The 18,509-nt window shown below is 45.6% G+C and overlaps 1 protein-coding gene across 7 annotated transcripts in view; it reads left to right on the top strand.

The window, feature by feature from the left end:
- ep300a (E1A binding protein p300 a) overlaps positions 1-17,222 on the top strand; it is a 33,455-nt gene extending 16,233 nt beyond the window's left edge. For 2 of the 7 annotated variants that reach the window (XM_039788228.1, XM_039788229.1), the window contains exons 14-31: positions 77-565; positions 2,050-2,452; positions 2,648-2,766; positions 3,490-3,553; positions 4,292-4,467; positions 5,150-5,238; positions 6,584-6,694; positions 7,056-7,112; positions 7,224-7,301; positions 7,428-7,495; positions 10,198-10,348; positions 10,701-10,847; positions 10,981-11,094; positions 11,238-11,403; positions 11,656-11,823; positions 11,998-12,174; positions 12,378-12,659; positions 12,804-17,222. In XM_039788228.1, the coding sequence (XP_039644162.1) occupies positions 77-565; positions 2,050-2,452; positions 2,648-2,766; positions 3,490-3,553; positions 4,292-4,467; positions 5,150-5,238; positions 6,584-6,694; positions 7,056-7,112; positions 7,224-7,301; positions 7,428-7,495; positions 10,198-10,348; positions 10,701-10,847; positions 10,981-11,094; positions 11,238-11,403; positions 11,656-11,823; positions 11,998-12,174; positions 12,378-12,659; positions 12,804-16,121 (6,177 nt within the window). In that variant the 3' untranslated portion in view covers positions 16,122-17,222. The remainder of the gene's footprint in view (positions 1-76; positions 566-2,049; positions 2,453-2,647; positions 2,767-3,489; positions 3,554-4,291; positions 4,468-5,149; positions 5,239-6,583; positions 6,695-7,055; positions 7,113-7,223; positions 7,302-7,427; positions 7,496-10,197; positions 10,349-10,700; positions 10,848-10,980; positions 11,095-11,237; positions 11,404-11,655; positions 11,824-11,997; positions 12,175-12,377; positions 12,660-12,803) is intronic. The other 5 variants (XM_039788232.1, XM_039788234.1, XM_039788231.1 and 2 more) reach the window with 4 other exon arrangements.
- Positions 17,223-18,509: the final 1,287 nt, after the last annotated feature.

The raw sequence follows: 18,509 nt of genomic DNA on the forward strand, positions 1-18,509 counted from the left end.
TTTATTGATCCTCTTCCTGTGCACCCTTCCTGTCTGTGCCCCCTCTCTCTTCACCCTCCTCCTCTTCTATCCTAAGACGCAAATGGGCACTCCTCCTTCTCTTCCAGTTGCTAGTCCTCTAGCACAGCCAGGTTCAGCCAGTGGTCCCAGTGGCATCGCCACAGTGGGGCCCATGGGTCCTCAGAGTGTGGGTGGCGGAGGTCCCAACTCAGCTGTTGGAGCCCCTGCTCCCTCAATGACTCCATCTAACACAAACCAGCAACCCAACTCCATCCCCCATTTGGCAGCCATGCGTGGCTCGCCCTCCCCTGCTCACAGCCGATCTCCCACTCCTCATCAAACACCCCCCAGACTCGCTGGGTCCCAGACCCCACAGCCACACACCCCTAACGCACCACAGCTGGGTCCACCTTCAGCCCCCCAGCAGAACCAGCTTGGCCAGGGCCCCGGCTCCAACAAGCCCCTCCAACAGCAGCACATGGGCTCCGCTGGTTCGACCACTCCATCTCACCCTGGATTGGCCTCCAGTTCAACGCCGCATGGTGCTCAGATGCCGCGCACTCCGGTCAGTGTGATTTAGCCTTTTTACATACCTACAAACTTAAACATTAAGACCAGTTCACCTTTTATAGACCAATCTGGAGTGTACGTCACAGTTACGTCACTGCAGTTGCGCACGCATTGTGGTGGCAGGAAAAACAGCCGAAACAATGATGAATCTACTGTTTATCACAATACATCCAGGGTTTTTCAGAGACCACTTTCTTATAATACATCCATGGGTATAGCTGGCTAGTTTCTTAGCTAGCTTGATTATTCCACCATGTTTTAATTCTACGTTGGTTACAGAAAATGAGCCAAACAGCCTACTGGTGAACAGGGGCAGTGCTGGCTTAGCTAACTAGCCAGCAACGTTAGCTTAACCCATCTTCGGAGCAGCTAGCTCCGCTCTCCTCCCAGCGAAGAAGTCGAGCTAGGTAGGGACCGGGTTGTGCGATATGTTTACATTTTTTTCAACCGGGCCACCGTCAGCCCAGAAACCGGTGGCAGCTGTGGCGACTAACGTTAACGTTACCCACCCCCATTCTCCTCAGTCAGCTGGGAGATGTGTTCAAATGGCAAGTTCCCTTTGTTCCACAGGTTCTCTTAGTTTTTTTTAGACTTATAAATAAATAAAATAAACTCACAAACTTTCAAGAAAGGAAATATATGTACACATATCCTTATTAAACAGAGAAATACAACCGTAACTACACTTTCTGAATTCAAGTTTCTCTCCTTCACCTAACGAAGACTAAATTTACATTAATCACCTTAACTCATCCAAAACACACTTTATTCAAACTCAAAAATTAAACTCTCCAAAACTGCAGTTCCAGCAATCACTGGTGGTTTGGTCGAAATAAATCCTTGATAAAAATAAAAATACGCTGGTTCCACAGCTGTTTCCCTGCTGTCAGTCAGTCTCACTGTCCGCCGAGCGGCTCATTCTTCCGAAGCAAACCATTAAATTAGCTAATTAAATCGACCAACAAATCTCTCAGCCCTACTACTTCAGTATAACTTTTAGTCTGATAAACTGCAACTTCTTTGAACAAACGTAGCTAGCGGTCCAGGCGTAAGTGGCCGTGTTTTCATCTAACGTGGGTTGGGAAATTGATAGATCCCACCACAACTGTCAGTTTTCTGCCACCAGTTAAGCCCTGCCCACAAAAACGTCATGATTGTTTACAAACACCAAAATGGGTCTATTTCACAGATTCCATTAATCATGTACCACTAACTTGTGTCTTTAAGATTTATTTTAATCTGCTGATTCCCCATACACTGTATATACACTTTGTCTTTTTCGTCAGACCAAACATATTACCGTTGCCTCATTTATGATTAAACTGCATTGTTGGGGTTTGTCCCACGCTTTACCTTTTTTGAGTTACCCAAAACCTTCATCTTGCCGAGAGTATCGTTCAATTGCTTGTTCACTTTCACGCAGCGCTATGTCCTGTTCACTATTTCCATGCGCCTGAGTTTGTTTCCGTCTCGTTCTAGTTGTCCCAAAAGGGTTCATTCCCAGGGGACAGTCAGGCCCTGACGCCAGCCTCTGTCAGCAGCCTGGACACTTCCTCCCAGCAGCCCCAGTCGAATGCTTCAGCCGCCAACCTTGACCCCAAGATGGAGATCAAACAGCAGGATGAGGGGGACGAGAGCGACACCGGCAGCTGCTCCAAAGGAGGGAAGCTCAGCAACCTCAAAACGGAGGAAAAGCCTGTGAAGATAGAGTTGAAAAAGGAGGAGTGTTACGGAGAAGGAGGCAAAGGGGTTCCCATGGATACATCGGCAGCAACGCCCAGTGTTAAGACCGAAGACAGGAAACCAGAGATAAAGAAGGAGGTGAAAGACGAAGAGGAAACGTCAGAGGCAGCTACTCCACAGGCACCAGTGAAAAAGAAGAGTAAGGAGGACATTTTTCATCTCATATGCACTTTTTTAACACCTCCTTGTATATAATTATTATCGATCCAAATTGGGTGTTTTTCATTTTATTTTGTCATGGAATCCAAAGGGGTAACGGAAGCAGTGTACTGAATTTTTTTTTTCTGATAACTCTTTTATCCCTTTCTCCTCTCTGATTTTTATTTCATCCCAGTCTTCAAGCCAGAAGAGCTTCGTCAGGCCCTGATGCCCACACTCGAATCTCTCTACAGACAAGATCCCGAGTCTCTGCCCTTCAGAATGCCTGTAGACCCACAACTACTGTGCATACCTGTATGTATCCCTGCTGAGGTGGAGATGTATTTGTTCCTTTGCCTTGTATAAACTAGAGATGTTCCGATACCGATACCAGTATCGGTATCGGCTCCGATACTGCCTAAAACGCTGGTATCGGTATCGGGAAGTACTGGAGTTTATGCACCGATCCGATACCACGTAATGGAGCCCTAAAGAAAATCTACGTTAAAGTAGTTTATTTATGTTCTTTTTCATTATAACTATAAAAGAAAGTTCTGGGGCATTCCTTGTTTGCGTTTGTTCATGTTTCACAAAGAGTTTAACCTGAGCCAGACCGACAACAAAGAAATAAATCATATCACATCCATACAGAGATAGTAGTATACAGATGTTAAAACATAATGAAATATATGACTCACTGGTATCGGATCGGTACTCGGTATCGGCCGATACGCAAGTTCAGGTATCGGAATCGGTATCGGGAAGCAAAAAATGTGGTATCGGACCATCTCTAGTATAAACTACACTGTCCCTGTTGGTGTTCACCACGTCACTGTGTTCTTCTCACAGTCACCGTTTTTACCGTCTTTGGTGCAGTTCCCTCACTCTGTGAGAATCTTGACTGCTGTTGCTTGTGGCATATTTACCAAGATGTAGTTTCCATCCGTCTTGCTTGACTCATGTATATGATTTACTCACAAAACTGGGACTGAAGTTTGAACTGCGCAATTAAAACACATGCCCATTGTGTTCCTGCAGGACTACTTTGATATTGTGAAGAACCCCATGGACTTGTCTACTATCAAGCGAAAGCTGGATACAGGTTAGTACTTGCTGCTTAATATGACAAGGTTTAGTCGTTCATGGGAAACCCAACAGACCACAATAAAAGATTAATCAGATTGGGGAGAGATTTGGTGAAGTTTTAAGTGATTTTGTGTTCAAGTAAGAAATATAAAGATGCATGTTTATTGTTTTTCCCGTTTCACTGCACCATTTTTCATGCAGTTACAAAGAATATTAGGTTGTGTTTAGACGGAAACGATCTCAAGAGAGAACGCGAAAGTGGCGTTGCATTCTCACTTTTTATTCCGCGTTTAGACAAGAGTTTTTTTTCTGCGTGCACATGGTGACGCAAAAGTGTGTGAAATTCAATGTAGTATGCATACCAGGCGGCTAGGTGGTAGTGTGAAGCGCTGCCACACACACTCACACACACATGCGGCCCACACAAACACGCGGCACACACACACCTGGCACACACACACTTGCACAGTGCGTTTTTACCGTTTAGACGGGAACGCGGCGGTGGAGCGTTTTTAAGATTTCCACTCTGGAGGGTGGTTTCACTTTTTTGCCTTTCCAAGCAGCAAAAACGCTGTCGCCATCTAAACAAAAGGCACATCTGAGAAAATATTTTGTCGTTTTCACCCACGAGCGTATTTGTGTAAACACTGCCTTATTCTTTGTCTATTTGTATTTGACATGATAAGCAGATCTTTAGTTTGTAATGTTTTTTTTAATTTTTTTTTCATTCCATCATGCCGTGTTTTGGTTGTAGGTCAGTACCAGGATCCCTGGCAGTATGTGGATGACATCTGGCTGATGTTTAACAACGCCTGGCTGTACAACCGCAAGACATCCAGAGTCTACAAGTACTGCTCGAAGCTGGCCGAGGTGTTTGAGCAGGAGATCGATCCTGTCATGCAGAGCCTTGGCTACTGTTGTGGGAGGAAGGTGAGACAGAGTGTTAGATCATTTGGCTAGATGGGTTCAATTGAAAATGTACGTCGGTGAGGGGGCGAAAGATGCCTGATGTTGAAAGATGCCTGATGTTAAATGTTTTTGACATTGGCTGATCTGCCTTTTATATGCCATTACGCTTGTTACTACTTTATCTGTATTCTGTAGGAACAGAGCCTCCTATGAGATGTATATGAAGTTATGTACTTTGAGAATGTGTCCAGATAAGGTGGTGCGTATGAATGTTGTGAGTATGTTTCAGATGCAAAAAGGAACTCCCATCATTTACAACTGAAAATGGAAGCGGTGACGTGGGTTCATAGCTAAATTTGGCTTTGTGCATACCAACGCTGTATCACATTTCAGCTCTCATTAGACTCTGCTATTTTAGATTTTTGCAGACAAATAACAACAGCGATTTGCCCTTATTATGAGAGGCTAAGGCCAAAGGTTTACTACTGACAATGAGACAAAGCAAAGTAGACCTTGACGTTACACTAACTGTAATAACGCTTTACAAAACTAAGCCAAAAAGAAATTGGCTCACTTTTTCCTATCGTGTGTATGTGTGTATTTACCCTTGATTACCTGAGGTGGGTGTGACTAAAGTAACTGTTGTTGATGGTCCTGAGATTAATATTTCCATTATCCCATTTTCTTTGTTTCTGTCCATCAGCTGGAGTTCTCTCCTCAGACACTGTGCTGCTACGGAAAGCAGCTGTGCACTATTCCCAGAGATGCTGCTTACTTCAGCTACCAGAACAGGTATGCAGGGAGTCAAACGCCGATGTAATAAAGGGTGGAGGGATGACTTGGATGTATGGACGGGTCCGTAAAAGAGGGAGGGGATTATAATAGAATTGGTGGGGGAAAGATCAGTCAAAAAGGGGCACTTTGAACTGAATTGTACTGAGGTAGATACATGTTTTTATCCAAGTGTTCATGTGATTAATTTTGTTTCCCCCCAAACGCTTCCCTTCACTTCATGTTCCCCATTTTTACATGTGGTGCCTAATGCAGTGGTTCCCAAACTTTTTCACACAAAGGACCCCTGAACTGACACATATCTGACACAAACCCCCCTTTGATAAAATGTTGCCCCAGGGTCCCACATCTGATAGATTTTTGGGGATTTTTTTAGATGTTTATATTATAGAAAGTGTATGAAACCCATGACCAACATAGTCATACATTCTCTCTACTTATGGATAGAATTATAGTAAAAGTTAAAGTAAAACTTCCTTTTTTTTTGGCTGGGGACCTCCTGGAACCTCCTCAAGGACCCCTGAGTGGTCCTCGGACCCCAATTTGGGAACCACTAGCTTAATGCACTGGCATTTTAACAGTCTGTCCTATCTTTCCACATTCTTGAAGTTCTTGGTGTCATTAAACTACTAAATAACACCTCAGCACAGAATGTTTGAAAAAATATATATTTTTTTAACACTCCCTTACCACACAGTGAATGGGCATTTTCTATTAGGAAGACGCGGCAATAATGCAAAAAATCTTTTTAAGTTTTCTTACCGCTCTTTCAACATGGTGGTCCGTTCCTTTCAGATTCCTCACTCATTTTTTTTGTTGCCTTACTGGAATGTGAAAGGACTGACTTTAAAATGAACTGCTTGAATGGATGAACAGCTGAGCAGTTGTCTGTGCTTACTTGTTCATATTTGTTCAGTGTCTGTATTATGTCCTGGCTACCACGTCCTGCTCCCGTTGAGTGTGCTCCTGCTCTGTTAGCTGTGATGCTGGTTGTTGTTACTCATCCTCTCATGTCCAAATTGCTAATCTGTGCTTTGCCTCGGCTCTCTGCTGTGTGTCGTCTTGGATGTTTGTCTCGTCTTGTTCCTGGTCCATTTGACCTGTGTCTGTCCTCCCTTCCAATGGCTGTGGCTTGCTTTTGCCTTGAACAACCATGCACCCCTCCCATTCCCCTCACCCCTTAAAACCATGACTGGCTGTTGCGATGACGACTTCCTGCTGTCCTGCGCTCCCACCTCCTGCTTGCTTCGCTTGTGGCACCCTTCCTTGCCCCTGTCCCGTACCAATGGGTGACTGCCCTGCCGTGCGCTGTCTGTGATTGACTGTGCTGCGGGGAATGGTGTAGTTCACCAAAATTTGGGCTTGTTGCTAACAGGTACCACTTCTGCGAGAAGTGTTTCAACGAGATCCAGGGAGAGATGGTTTCCCTGGGCGACGATCCCACCCAGCCACAGACGTGAGTATTAGTCCTTTTTAATAAGCAAAATACCTCCAGTGGGAAATGCTTGTATCCATTTTAAAAGTGATGACCTCTAGTAATCTTCCAGCCACATTCCTGATACTATTAGCTACGTCATTTTAATTGCACAGCAGGGACAGATGATGTAGCCTGTACTCAACAATTATGTTGTTATTGCTGTATATTGACAATGTCCTCTTGTTCTTTATATTGTCATACTCCGTCTTTATAATGTTTATTTATACAGCTCCTTTTAGAGCAGACGTGCTTCACAACAGAAATACAGTAGCAAGTAGAAAACAGAACAAAAGACATGAAAGGCAGACATCAAGCTAATAAATCTTTTAATTCATTTTAGCTCGATTAACAAGGAACAGTTTGAGAAGAAGAAGAATGACACACTGGATCCTGAACTGTAAGTTAACTGCTCGCCAAATGTCAAATATTAGCATTTGGGAAAAGAAGTTTAAACCAAATTTGTATCAAGGACTGAAGTATGCGATTTCTCTCCGTCCCACTTTTTCAGGCTCGTTGAATGTATGGACTGTGGGCGCAGGATGCATCAGATTTGTGTCTTGCACCATGAAACAATCTGGCCATCGGGGTGAGCAGCGATTTCTAATTCCAGTCATTCTCAAGATTCATGTGGAAGTCCTGATGTCATTCGCTAAACATTTTTTTTTTTTTTTTGTAAAATGTAATTAAGCTGATTCAACCTCCTTTTTTTCAGTTTTGTGTGTGACGGCTGCTTAAAGAAGACAAACAAGACCAGGAAAGAGAACAAGTATTCTGCCAAAAGTAAGTGGCAATGTCCTATCCAATTTTCTCCTGATATTCTGTTTTATGCTTGGATACCATCATACAGGAAATCAGGTGTACTGAATGTGTCTTCAACCCTCATTTGCCCCATTCATATTAGGGGTGGTACGGTTCACAAAACCCACGGTTCGGTTCGTATCACGGTTTTAGGGTCACGGTTTTCGGTTCTGTACGGTTCTTCTTATTTTTCTTTTAATCTTTAACACTCCAGAATATACTTCAGCATATGATATAGCTAAAATTAGCATATTGAATGCATGTTGCACAATACATGCAGACAGTAGCAGTTCTATATATTGTTGTATTTCATCATAGGTAACGTGAAATCCAAAATGTTCCCACACACAGCCTCTCTCCCACTTGACATTTCTGCATGTGACGTGACCTGCAGCGGCAGCATCACCCCACTCCATTTGAGGAGTGGGGTGTCTCTCAAAATCTGACGAAAATCTTTTAAACGGACCGTTGTCGATCTGAAATGATGACCGATTCAGCTCCTGCATGGCCTATTTCTCGCTTAAAATGTTTTCAGAAACACGTTTTGGTGAACTATTTTCGTAAAATACGAGATCGTATTCTGAATGAGCCGCCATTAAAGTCTGTTTTGAAATTCGGGAGCAGCAAGACCCATGTGACGTGATCGTCCAATCAGCTGCCGTGGGTTGCGTTCGTCAAACTCATCCTGCTCGTCATTTTCAGTAAGTGTTTTAGCATAGGTGTCGAAAGTGGCCACTACGGCAGTAAGTGGTTAGTGCACATTAACAGTGTACTGGCACACACACGCTCCAAACCGAGACTAGCGAACCGAGCGGTTCGGATGTTTTTTCATGAACCGTACCACCCCTAATTCATAGGAGACTGCTGTCACACATTAATCCCATGTTGGTCAATGTCACTTATATACATATTTGGATTAAACAGAATTCTAAAAGCAGGTTGCTCATTTCCATTATTTCCTCCCTGTTGTTTTTAGCAGCTGTCAAATTTCAAGTTTATGTCATTTATATAGCACTTTTAAAGGGGTGATAGAATGATTATATAGGGTATTTCACACTGTTCCTTATGGTCTCCTAATGGGGTATGTAACATTGGTTGGGCTGAAAATGGCCCAGGTGCTATTTTTTTTTGGCCCTTATGCATCCCTGTGTTTTGGCTCTATTTAGAACGACAGCTTTTCTTCCAAATATGGTATGCTCGTGAATATTTAGATGAGCTGCGCGCTGATTGGTTGAGGAGAATCCAATACAAACACATTAGAGACACACACACACACTGCTGCCCTGCGCACACACACAAACAGACACACACACACTCACACACCGCTGCACAACGCACAAACACAGACACACACACACTCACACACCGCTGCACAACGCACACACACAAACACAGACACACACACACACTCACACAACGCTGCATACCGCACAAACACAGACACACACACACTGACACACTCCGCTGCACAGCGCACACACACAGGCACACTGTCTGTTACATGCATGCCCAGACATGCCCAGGCGAGAGCCGCAGCGGCTAAAACAGCCGAGACAAAATAAAAAAGTTTCGACACTTTCATTATAACTAGTGTTGTTCTAACGTTACTCTTGTGATAAAAAAACCTCCACCAAAGAATTAACTCACCTTTTTAGCTGGTAAGCGTGGGGAGAGGAGAGTGAACCTCTGCAAGCCTGTCCTCTGCCAGTGCCTCTGCAGCGCTGCGTTAGAGCCACAACTCCCTCTCGTCCGATATACTCGTTCTAAACCCTTTTCTCTGGGCCAGTAGGCTGTACCGTTGTACAGTCTGAAACACTGCATTTACGACCATGGTTCATTTTCAATATCCTTGCAAAACCTCCAAACTTTCTTCTTTTCTAAAGTACACAGCGCAGCTCATGTGTGAGATCCTGACAGACCTCCAGCTCAGCGTGTCTGTGAAGGGGGAGAGGCCGACAGGGAAGGCAGCAAACCCGGCCAGCAGCCACCGCCTGTCTCGGCAGATTGTGGAGCTTGTGAAGTCCGACACTGACTTAACAAATTTGCAATTAGCCATCAATTTTCATACAACGGCCCATATTTGAGTTTTACATAGTTGATTTCTTGCATAAAAAAGTCTAAGAAGTGAATTTTGTAATGGAATAGCAGAGATCTGCACGACCTAGATTTAGAAGACTAACTGACCTCAGATCAGTTAGTGGCCTATGTAAATTTGGGGGCGTTACAAAGATAGAAGGTTGAGCCAAATGAGGAGGATTTGGGAGGTTGATGTCAACTTCAAGCTTTGTAACGCCCCCAAATTTACACTTTGTTGATTTGCCTGTTTTCAGAGGCAGTTTCAAATTGTGAGATTTGCAGAGGAAAGAGGTGTCAATGGGATTTTGAGGTTCTATGTATGTCCTATTTACCCTCCAAACTGTCGTTATTCAATTATGACAGGGTAAAATCGGTTTTGCATTCTATCACCCCTTTAAAAGCAAACAAGTTTGACCCAAAGTGCTTCACAAAGACAAAAAAAAAAACATATGCATAAAACACAAAGATAATGCATATATAAATAAATGTGGTGGAAATATAAGAAGATGTAACTAGAAACAAATTGAAACTCATGAAATACAGGTTAAAACGGGAAGGGGAAAAAAAAGTGACCTAAAGTGAAGAATGCTTTGCTCTCACCCCTTCAGGGTTGCCCCAGACCAAGTTAGGCTGTTACCTAGAGGCAAGGGTGAATGACTTCCTGAAGCGCCAGCCCCACACGGACGCCGGAGAAGTCTTCATTCGCGTGGTCCACGTCTCTGACAAAGTGGTGGAGGTCAAACCAGGCATGAAGTCCAGGTACAAGAACAAGACCTGTTGGAGTTGGAGATGCATGTCTAGTTTGCTTACAACCACATTTATGTGTCCAAACTGATTTGGCAAATTGCAATCCAATGGAACCTCCCAGCAAGGTTAAACCTGTGTCCTCATCAATCATGAAACGTAGCTGCTGTATTTAAAAAAAAGAGTTATATGTAAATGTGGAAGAAACGTGTTAGTACTCAGATCAAATATTTTAAGTTTGTCCTGTGTTCTCATTTTAATCAAGTCAGTCATTGGCTATTTTCTGAATGCTGATATATTTTCTGTTTCTCTATTTTATAGTAAGTAAGTATTATGTAAGTAGTATGTTTGTTTTTTTTGTCTACAGATTTGTGGACAGTGGAGAGATGTCGGAGTCTTTCCCATACAGAACAAAAGCCCTTTTTGCGTTCGAGGACATTGACGGCTCAGACGTCTGCTTCTTTGGTATGCATGTTCAAGAGTACGGATCAGACTGCCCTCAGCCCAACCAGAGGTAAGCACATCACCATATTAGAAACATTATTTTCTTTTTTCGCTTAAAAATGAAATGCTCTTTTTAAAAGATCAATTTTAAATTACATTTCAGCTGTTGTGATATAGCATTGTTTACTCTTTCACCCACTCAGGCGAGTATACATCTCCTACTTGGACAGTGTACACTTCTTCCGGCCTCGCTCTCTAAGAACAGCAGTCTACCATGAAGTCCTTATCGGCTACTTGGAATATGTCCGGAAGTTGGGGTGAGCGCTCCTGCTCACAGATAACGTTCTATTTTGGACGCGAGTATCTGAAATGCTTATGCAATTTTTATTTGGACTTTTCCTATCACAAAGCCTGTAAATAATTTTTGCTTATACGGTCTCTGTCGTATCGTATCCCTCAGCTACACCACTGGGCACATCTGGGCCTGCCCACCTAGTGAAGGGGACGACTACATCTTCCACTGTCACCCTGCAGATCAGAAGATCCCAAAGCCCAAACGCCTCCAAGAGTGGTACAAGAAGATGTTAGACAAAGCTGTGGCAGAGCGGATAGTGCACGATTACAAGGTAGAGAGGCATTATTCATCTTTATTTTTAGGTGTTGGGGGAATGGTCATTTTTGATATTCAACATTTGAGACAGGGATCTTTTCTTTTACAATTGTACTTTTCTAACCCCCAGTATGTGTAGCGCAGCAATAAAGATCAACTTCAGTGGACATACTGTACTTGTAACAGTATAGCTGATAGTAATAATTGATTTGGATACAATCTGTACAAAACACTAAAATTTTTTTTATTTATTTATTTACCCCAAAAGGATGTCTTCAAGCAGGCGACAGAGGATCGTTTGACCAGCGCCAAAGAGTTGCCTTACTTTGAGGGCGACTTTTGGCCCAATGTTCTGGAGGAGAGCATCAAAGAGCTGGAGCAGGAGGAGGAGGAAAGGAAAAGGGAGGAGAACAGCACTTCCAATGAGAGTATTGATGTAAGAATGCTATGATCAACAATGGTCCTGGAGAGTTGAGATATACCGTATAGTTTTGTGTGGGAGAGGGGTGAAAGAAAGGTTGGCATTTTGAAGAAAGGTTTCTCGTCCGTATGTAATCCCTTGAGCTTGTTAATCAGGTGATCACTGATATGCCCCTTCTTTCTTGTACAGGACACAAAAGGTGACAGTAAAAATGCAAAGAAGAAGAACAGCAAGAAGACGAGTAAGAACAAGAGCAGCCTTAGCCGAGCCAATAAGAAGAAGCCGGGGATGCCCAATGTCTCAAATGACCTTTCACAGAAACTCTACGCCACTATGGAAAAACACAAGGAGGTATGGAACAACATGGTAAAAAACGAAAGATATATATCACTAATAACTATTCAAATACCTGCATCTTATCACTTTCAAGCAACTTGCTGAAAGAGTGGGATGAGTGGACTAGAATAAAGCCGAGTTATGGATGAGTGTCTGGATTTAAAGTTGAAATTGGTTTTGAAAGACCGCATTTGTCCCTCATGTGTTTGCCCCTCTTTTTTTTCCTGTCCTAGGTATTCTTTGTGATCCGGCTTATCGCAGCACCCATGGCAAATGCCTTGCCCCCTATTGTAGACCCAGATCCCCTGATGGCATGTGACCTCATGGACGGCCGTGACGCCTTCCTGACGTTGGCCCGGGACAAACACCTGGAGTTCAGCTCCCTGAGGAGGTCCCTGTGGAGCTCCATGTGCATGTTGGTAGAGTTGCATAACCAAAGCCAGGACCGCTTCGTCTACACGTGTAATGAGTGCAAGCACCACGTGGAGACTCGTTTCCACTGCACCGTCTGTGAGGTGAGTTGGAGGAAGCGTTGTTTTGTGGTAACTAGTGATGACAAAAGAAAATATGTTCGTTATTGGATTTATGACGTTAATGTAAAGCCTGCTACGTGTTACGTAAAAAAATTTTTTAACTGTCATTCATGTCACGCCTCACAGGATTACGACCTCTGCATCACGTGTTACAACACTAAGGGCCACGTGCACAAGATGGAGAAGCTAGGCCTCGGTTTGGATGACGAGAGCAGCAACCAGGCTGCCGCAACCACTCAGAGCCCCGGAGACTCTCGGCGCCTTAGCATCCAGCGCTGCATCCAGTCCCTCGTCCACGCCTGTCAGTGTCGAAACGCAAACTGCTCGCTGCCCTCCTGCCAGAAGATGAAACGCGTCGTTCAGCACACAAAAAGCTGCAAGAGAAAAACCAACGGTGGCTGCCCCATCTGCAAGCAGCTTATCGCGTTGTGTTGCTACCACGCTAAGCACTGTCAGGAGAACAAGTGCCCAGTTCCGTTCTGCCTAAACATCAAGCACAAGCTGCGGCAGCAGCAGCTGCAGCACCGGCTCCAGCAGGCCCAGATGCTAAGGAGGAGGATGGCCAGCATGCAGAGAGTGGGCCAGCCCGCTCCCGGAGCAGCTCCCGGGGGCAATGGCCTGCCTTCCCCAGGAGCCAACAATGGAGGAACTGCTCCTGGTACCCCTACATCTGTGGGCACGCAGCCTCCTACCCCACAGACACCCACCCAGGGTAACATGCCTGCACCTCCTCAGCAGCAAGGAGTGGGGATGGTCGGAATGGGGGGGATGGGAACCCCAGGCCAGCAACAGCAGGTTCAGCAGCAAGGTGGTGCCATGCCCCCTCAACACCATCTCCATCAGTATCAGCCAGTGGGCGGGGGAGGCGGAGGGGGAATGATGAATTCTCCTCAGCAGCAGATGGTGCCTCAGCTCCAGCAGCAGCCTCCAAACGTCCAGCAGCAGCAGCAGCAGCTCCCTGGTGGTTTGCCTCCGTACAACCCCAGGCCACCTGGGGCTTCTCCTCTCCACCAGTCCCTGGGCAAACCTGGACTGGGTCCAGCCACCCCACCCCAGCAGCAACAGCAGCAACAACCCAACCAGGGCCAGGGGTCCCTGCCTGTACAAGGCCAGCAGCAAGGGCCCCCTCTGGCTGCTGTAGAGACGGCCCTAAAAATCCAGCGCCTTGCAGAGACCCAGAGACAGATGGCTCAGGCCCAGGCTCAAGCCCAGATACGTGGCATGATGCCCTCACATCCTCACCACCAGAACACCCAGGCCCAGATGGGGATGCCCCACATTGGGGCCCAGGGCATGCCCCCCCAGGCTCAGGGAGTTGTCGGCAGGACTATGTTAGACCCACAGCAACAGGGAATGCTAGCAGGGATGCAGCAAGGCAGCCCTCAGTTGCAGTTGCCGCCCCAAGTTCAGCAGCAGCTCCAGCAAGTTCAGCAGGGAGGTGGTGGACAGCTACAGCCCGCAAACCAGCAGTGGGGTGCCGGTGGACCAGCCATGAACCCACAACAAAGGTCAGGCATGATGGGTCACATGGCACCACAGCAGCAGCCCGCAGTCGGTCAGCAACAGCAGCAGCCAATGAATCCGCAACAAGCGCCACCAGGAAACCGCGGGCTAATGCAGGTAATGGGTGTACCGGGAGGGCCGGCGGGGGCACCCAACTCAATAGCTGCTGCAGCTGCATCAGGAAACCAACCCCAGGCAGCACTACAAGACCTCCTGAGAACACTGCGCTCTCCCAGCTCGCCCCTTCAGCAGCAGCAAGTCCTCAACATCCTTCGTTCCAACCCAACCCTTATGGCCGCTTTCATTAGGCAGAGAGCAGCCAGGTATCAGGGTGGCCCAGGAGGAGCAGGAGGGCCTCCACAAGGGGGCCCTGGAGGTGTGCGGTTCCAAGGGGCTGTCGGAGTACTGCCGGGCATAGGAGGGCCTGGGGCTAACCAGCTGGCTACCATGGACGGGCAACAGCAGGTTAATGTGAACCAGGCAGGCCAGCCAGGGATGAACATGGCTCAGGCCGGAGCAGGGGGAGGGAATATGCCCACCATGGCTCAGCTTCAGCAGTTACAACAGCAGCAGCAACAACAACAGCAACAGCGTCCAATGTTGCCTGGGAATCTACAGCAACAGCAAATGGCTGCATTACAGCAACAGCAACAACAACAACAACAACAACAGCAGGGAGCAATGCAAGCAGGGCAACAAGGCAACATTAGCAATATGACTCCGCAGTTCAGAGAGCTGTTGATGAGAAGACACCTGCAGCAGCACCAGCAGCAACAACAACAACAACAACAGCAGCAGCAGCAGCAACAACAACAACAGATGGGAAACCACGGGCAGTTCCAGCAGCCTCAAGGACTCCAGCAGCAAGGCCAGCAAGGTTTCATGCAGCCTGGCCAGGGACAGCCAGGGATCCCACCCCCTTCCCAAGCCCAGCCTGGGGGTGGAGGTGTAGGGGGTCCCCAGCAGCAGCAGCAGGGAGGACCGCAGGGCGGGCCAGGACAGCTAGGCCAGCAGCAAGGCTACTCCAACTCTATGTCACAAGTAGCTGCAGCGCTCCAGCAAAGGATCCAGCATCAGATGCAGATACAACAACAACAACAACAACAACAACAGCAGCAGCAACAACAACAACAACAACAACAGCAGCAGCAGCAAAATTCAATGGGCGGGCTTCAAGGTCAAGACGGAGGGCCCGGTGGAGGCCCAGGAGGGCCTCCGCTCCAGCCTGGACAAGGCGGACCAGGGCAGGGGCAGCAACCACAAGGTGGAGTTGGTGGAGGGGGGGGTGGGCCTCCACATCCACATCCGCAGACGTCCCAAGGCATGCTTCACCAGAACCTCCACCAGAGGCTCCTGCAGCAGCAGCAGCAGCATCTAGGCGGGGGCTCTCCGGCCCAGCACAGCAGTCCCATGAGCCCCCAGCAGCAGATGGCGCAATCCCCCCACCCTCACCCCCACCTCCAAGGACAAGGGGGCCTGGGTCCAGCAGGGTCGCTCAGCAGCCAGGTGCGGTCGCCTCAGCCCTCGCCGCGGCCGCAGTCGCAACCTCCGCACTCCAGCCCGTCCCCGCGCATGCAGCCCTCCTCCCAACCGCAGCCCTCCCCCCACCGTATCTCCCCGCAGACCCAGACTGGCTCGCCGCACCCGAGCCACCTAAGCCAACATCACCCGAGTATGGCACCGCCCCAACCTCCGCAGCAGCAGCAGCAGCAGCCGCCGCCAGGTGGTTCTGTAGATCCTGGTCAGTTCAGCTCGGACCAGAACTCCATCATGTCCCAGCTGAGTGGGATGACTGGGATGCATAGTGGACAGGGGGGACAGTCGGACATGTTGGGTGGAAATAATAATAATAATAATAATAATAATAATAGCAACAACAACAACAATAACAACCAGGAGCTGGGAACGAACATTAACCACAACAGTTTAGACCGTATGTAGCCTTGACTCCATTCTGTCTCGACGCTCTGATCAGTCGCCCCAAACGACCAACTGCCATGAAAGGAGAGCAGGGCGGGACTACGGCTTTGGGGGTTTTAGAAGTTTTTATTTTTTATTTAAATATTTTTGTGATGTATAAAATAAGAACTGAAGCTTCCTTCCTATGGGAGATGCAACATAAATCTTAGAAGTCAATAAATGAATAAATTAAAAAACAATGGTAAGTTATTGCTGTTAATATATATCTATATATTTTTGCCAATTGTGTACAAAAAGGTGGAAGGGCAGTGTTTCAGGTTGAAAATATTTCTTTCTTAGTCTATGACAATATTTTTGGGGACTGAGAATTTTGCCTTTTTATGAATATTTTTAAGAATTTTAAATGTGGCTAAAAAATTAAAAGCGAGTTGACACGATGTACCTTTTTATTTTTATTTTTTTATTTTTTTGTTTTCCTCCCCTAAATACCCAGTCCTAATTGTATCTATTTTGCAGAGAGTAAGTATATTTTATTTCAGACATTTCTTTCCCCTCGATGAATCGTAATACAAGCATCAACATATCTTCACAGGAGTCTTTTTACTTTTTTTTTTTTTTTCTGGACAGTTTTCACAGCAATGTACATTTTACAGCGACTGCAACAATTCACATATATAGAGTTTATTTTATATGATAGGGTGGGTGGGAGGCTGCGTTAAATGCAGCTTGATTTTCTTTTTCAGTTTTTTTTTTTCTTTTCTTTTTTTTTTCTCATTTGTTTGTTTTGACAGGGTTTATCGGTTGGAATTAAACCTCAACAGTGTTTTAGGGCGTGGGGGCCACTGACCCTGAGTTTGGTCATATTTTTCTGCAAACAATGGCCAGACCCGCAGAACAAATCCTTGCACCCACGGGGGCCATCTCCCCAGCTTCAGTTTTCCTAATGAATGTGCACACCTTCCTTACCCTGACCCCCCCCCACCCTGCAGAAAATGGAGGGATGAACTGTTGATGTCCGATGGTCCAGCTGACCGAAGCGTATTGTGCCCGTTTCAAGCTGGCAGATGTTAAAAGGTTGTGCGTGTACTGTACATATATTACAACCTTGTTTGTGAACTGTGACACGAGTCGTCTGTTATTTTTTATGCTGCAGAGGTTGAACTAAGTCCTGCCTGTATCCTCGACCCCCCCCCCCCTCCAAAAAGGGTTTCCCTTCCTGTACTTTTCTTTCTCTCTCTCTCTCCCTTTTGTTCCTCACCCTCATGACTGCCCCTCAGCCACGAGATGGAATTCATTGTCAGTACTGTACAAAGTAAGAAATGGTGGACTTAGATACTGTTTTTGTAATGAAAGTGAAAGATGTATAAAAAAAAAGAAAAGAAAAAAAAGCTGTACATACTTTATGAGCAGAGAAATGATTTTCTGCAGTTTGTTCCCCCTTGTTTAATTGGATATTTGCTGTATCTGTAAAAACTACAAACTGCTGTACTCCTTAACTACTGTACAGTATTGAGATTTTTCTTTTTTCTAAAAGGTACAGTATGGGGTGTGGTAGGTCACAAGCACCAATGCGCCTTTTTCTGTGTATTTTTGACAAGGTTTTAGGTAGGGAGGGGCTATTGCAACAAGTCACACACCTGAACAATCTTAAAAACCTACGACGTGAAGCCGCACGAAGTAGAACCGAGACGGGTTGGATAGAGGTGTGATCTGAAAAGAGTTTTAAATTTGGTCGTTTAGCTTTTTATGGAGAGGACTGAAGACACATTATTCACATGCTCACTATTTTTCTCAAACAGGTTGGGCTTGCTGGGTATGGGGGGGGGGGAGGGGGACGCATCAGAACCAGGTGGCAATATATCTTGAGACTTATTTTATAAGAAGAAAAAAAAAAAAAAAGGAAAAACTGTCTTTTATATATAGATATATTATTTAATTTTATTTTTTTGGAAATAAAACTTGAAGCTACAGGAATTATTAGATAAAAACGTTTTTGTTTTGTATTACAGATGTTAATGGTGATGCAAAAAGACACTGCAGACAGTCATTCAGTTTGCCCTGGGGAGGCGGGCGGAGTATATTATACCATCCTTTTTAAGAAATGTTTCATGTACATGAATATAGTTGTAAACATACTGAATCACTGTACAAACTGATGGCAACTGAACAAATAGTTTTGTTTTTAATCATGTCTTCTGCTAAAAAAAAGAGACTGGAAATAAGACTATTTAAATATTTAGTATTCAAATGGAATCTTTGACCACTTTTTTCGTTCCTCTTGTTAACAATTTTGGTGCTTGCTGAGAGAAAGCAAAAATAACTGTCGCTCCATTTTCATTAGTTTTTTTTTTAAGTTATTTTGGTGGTCTGATTGTTTTTTTGCCAATAAATTAATATGTACAATAAAGT

Source organism: Perca fluviatilis, chromosome 21, assembly GCF_010015445.1.
Source record: "Perca fluviatilis chromosome 21, GENO_Pfluv_1.0, whole genome shotgun sequence".
NCBI lineage: Eukaryota > Metazoa > Chordata > Actinopteri > Perciformes > Percidae > Perca > Perca fluviatilis.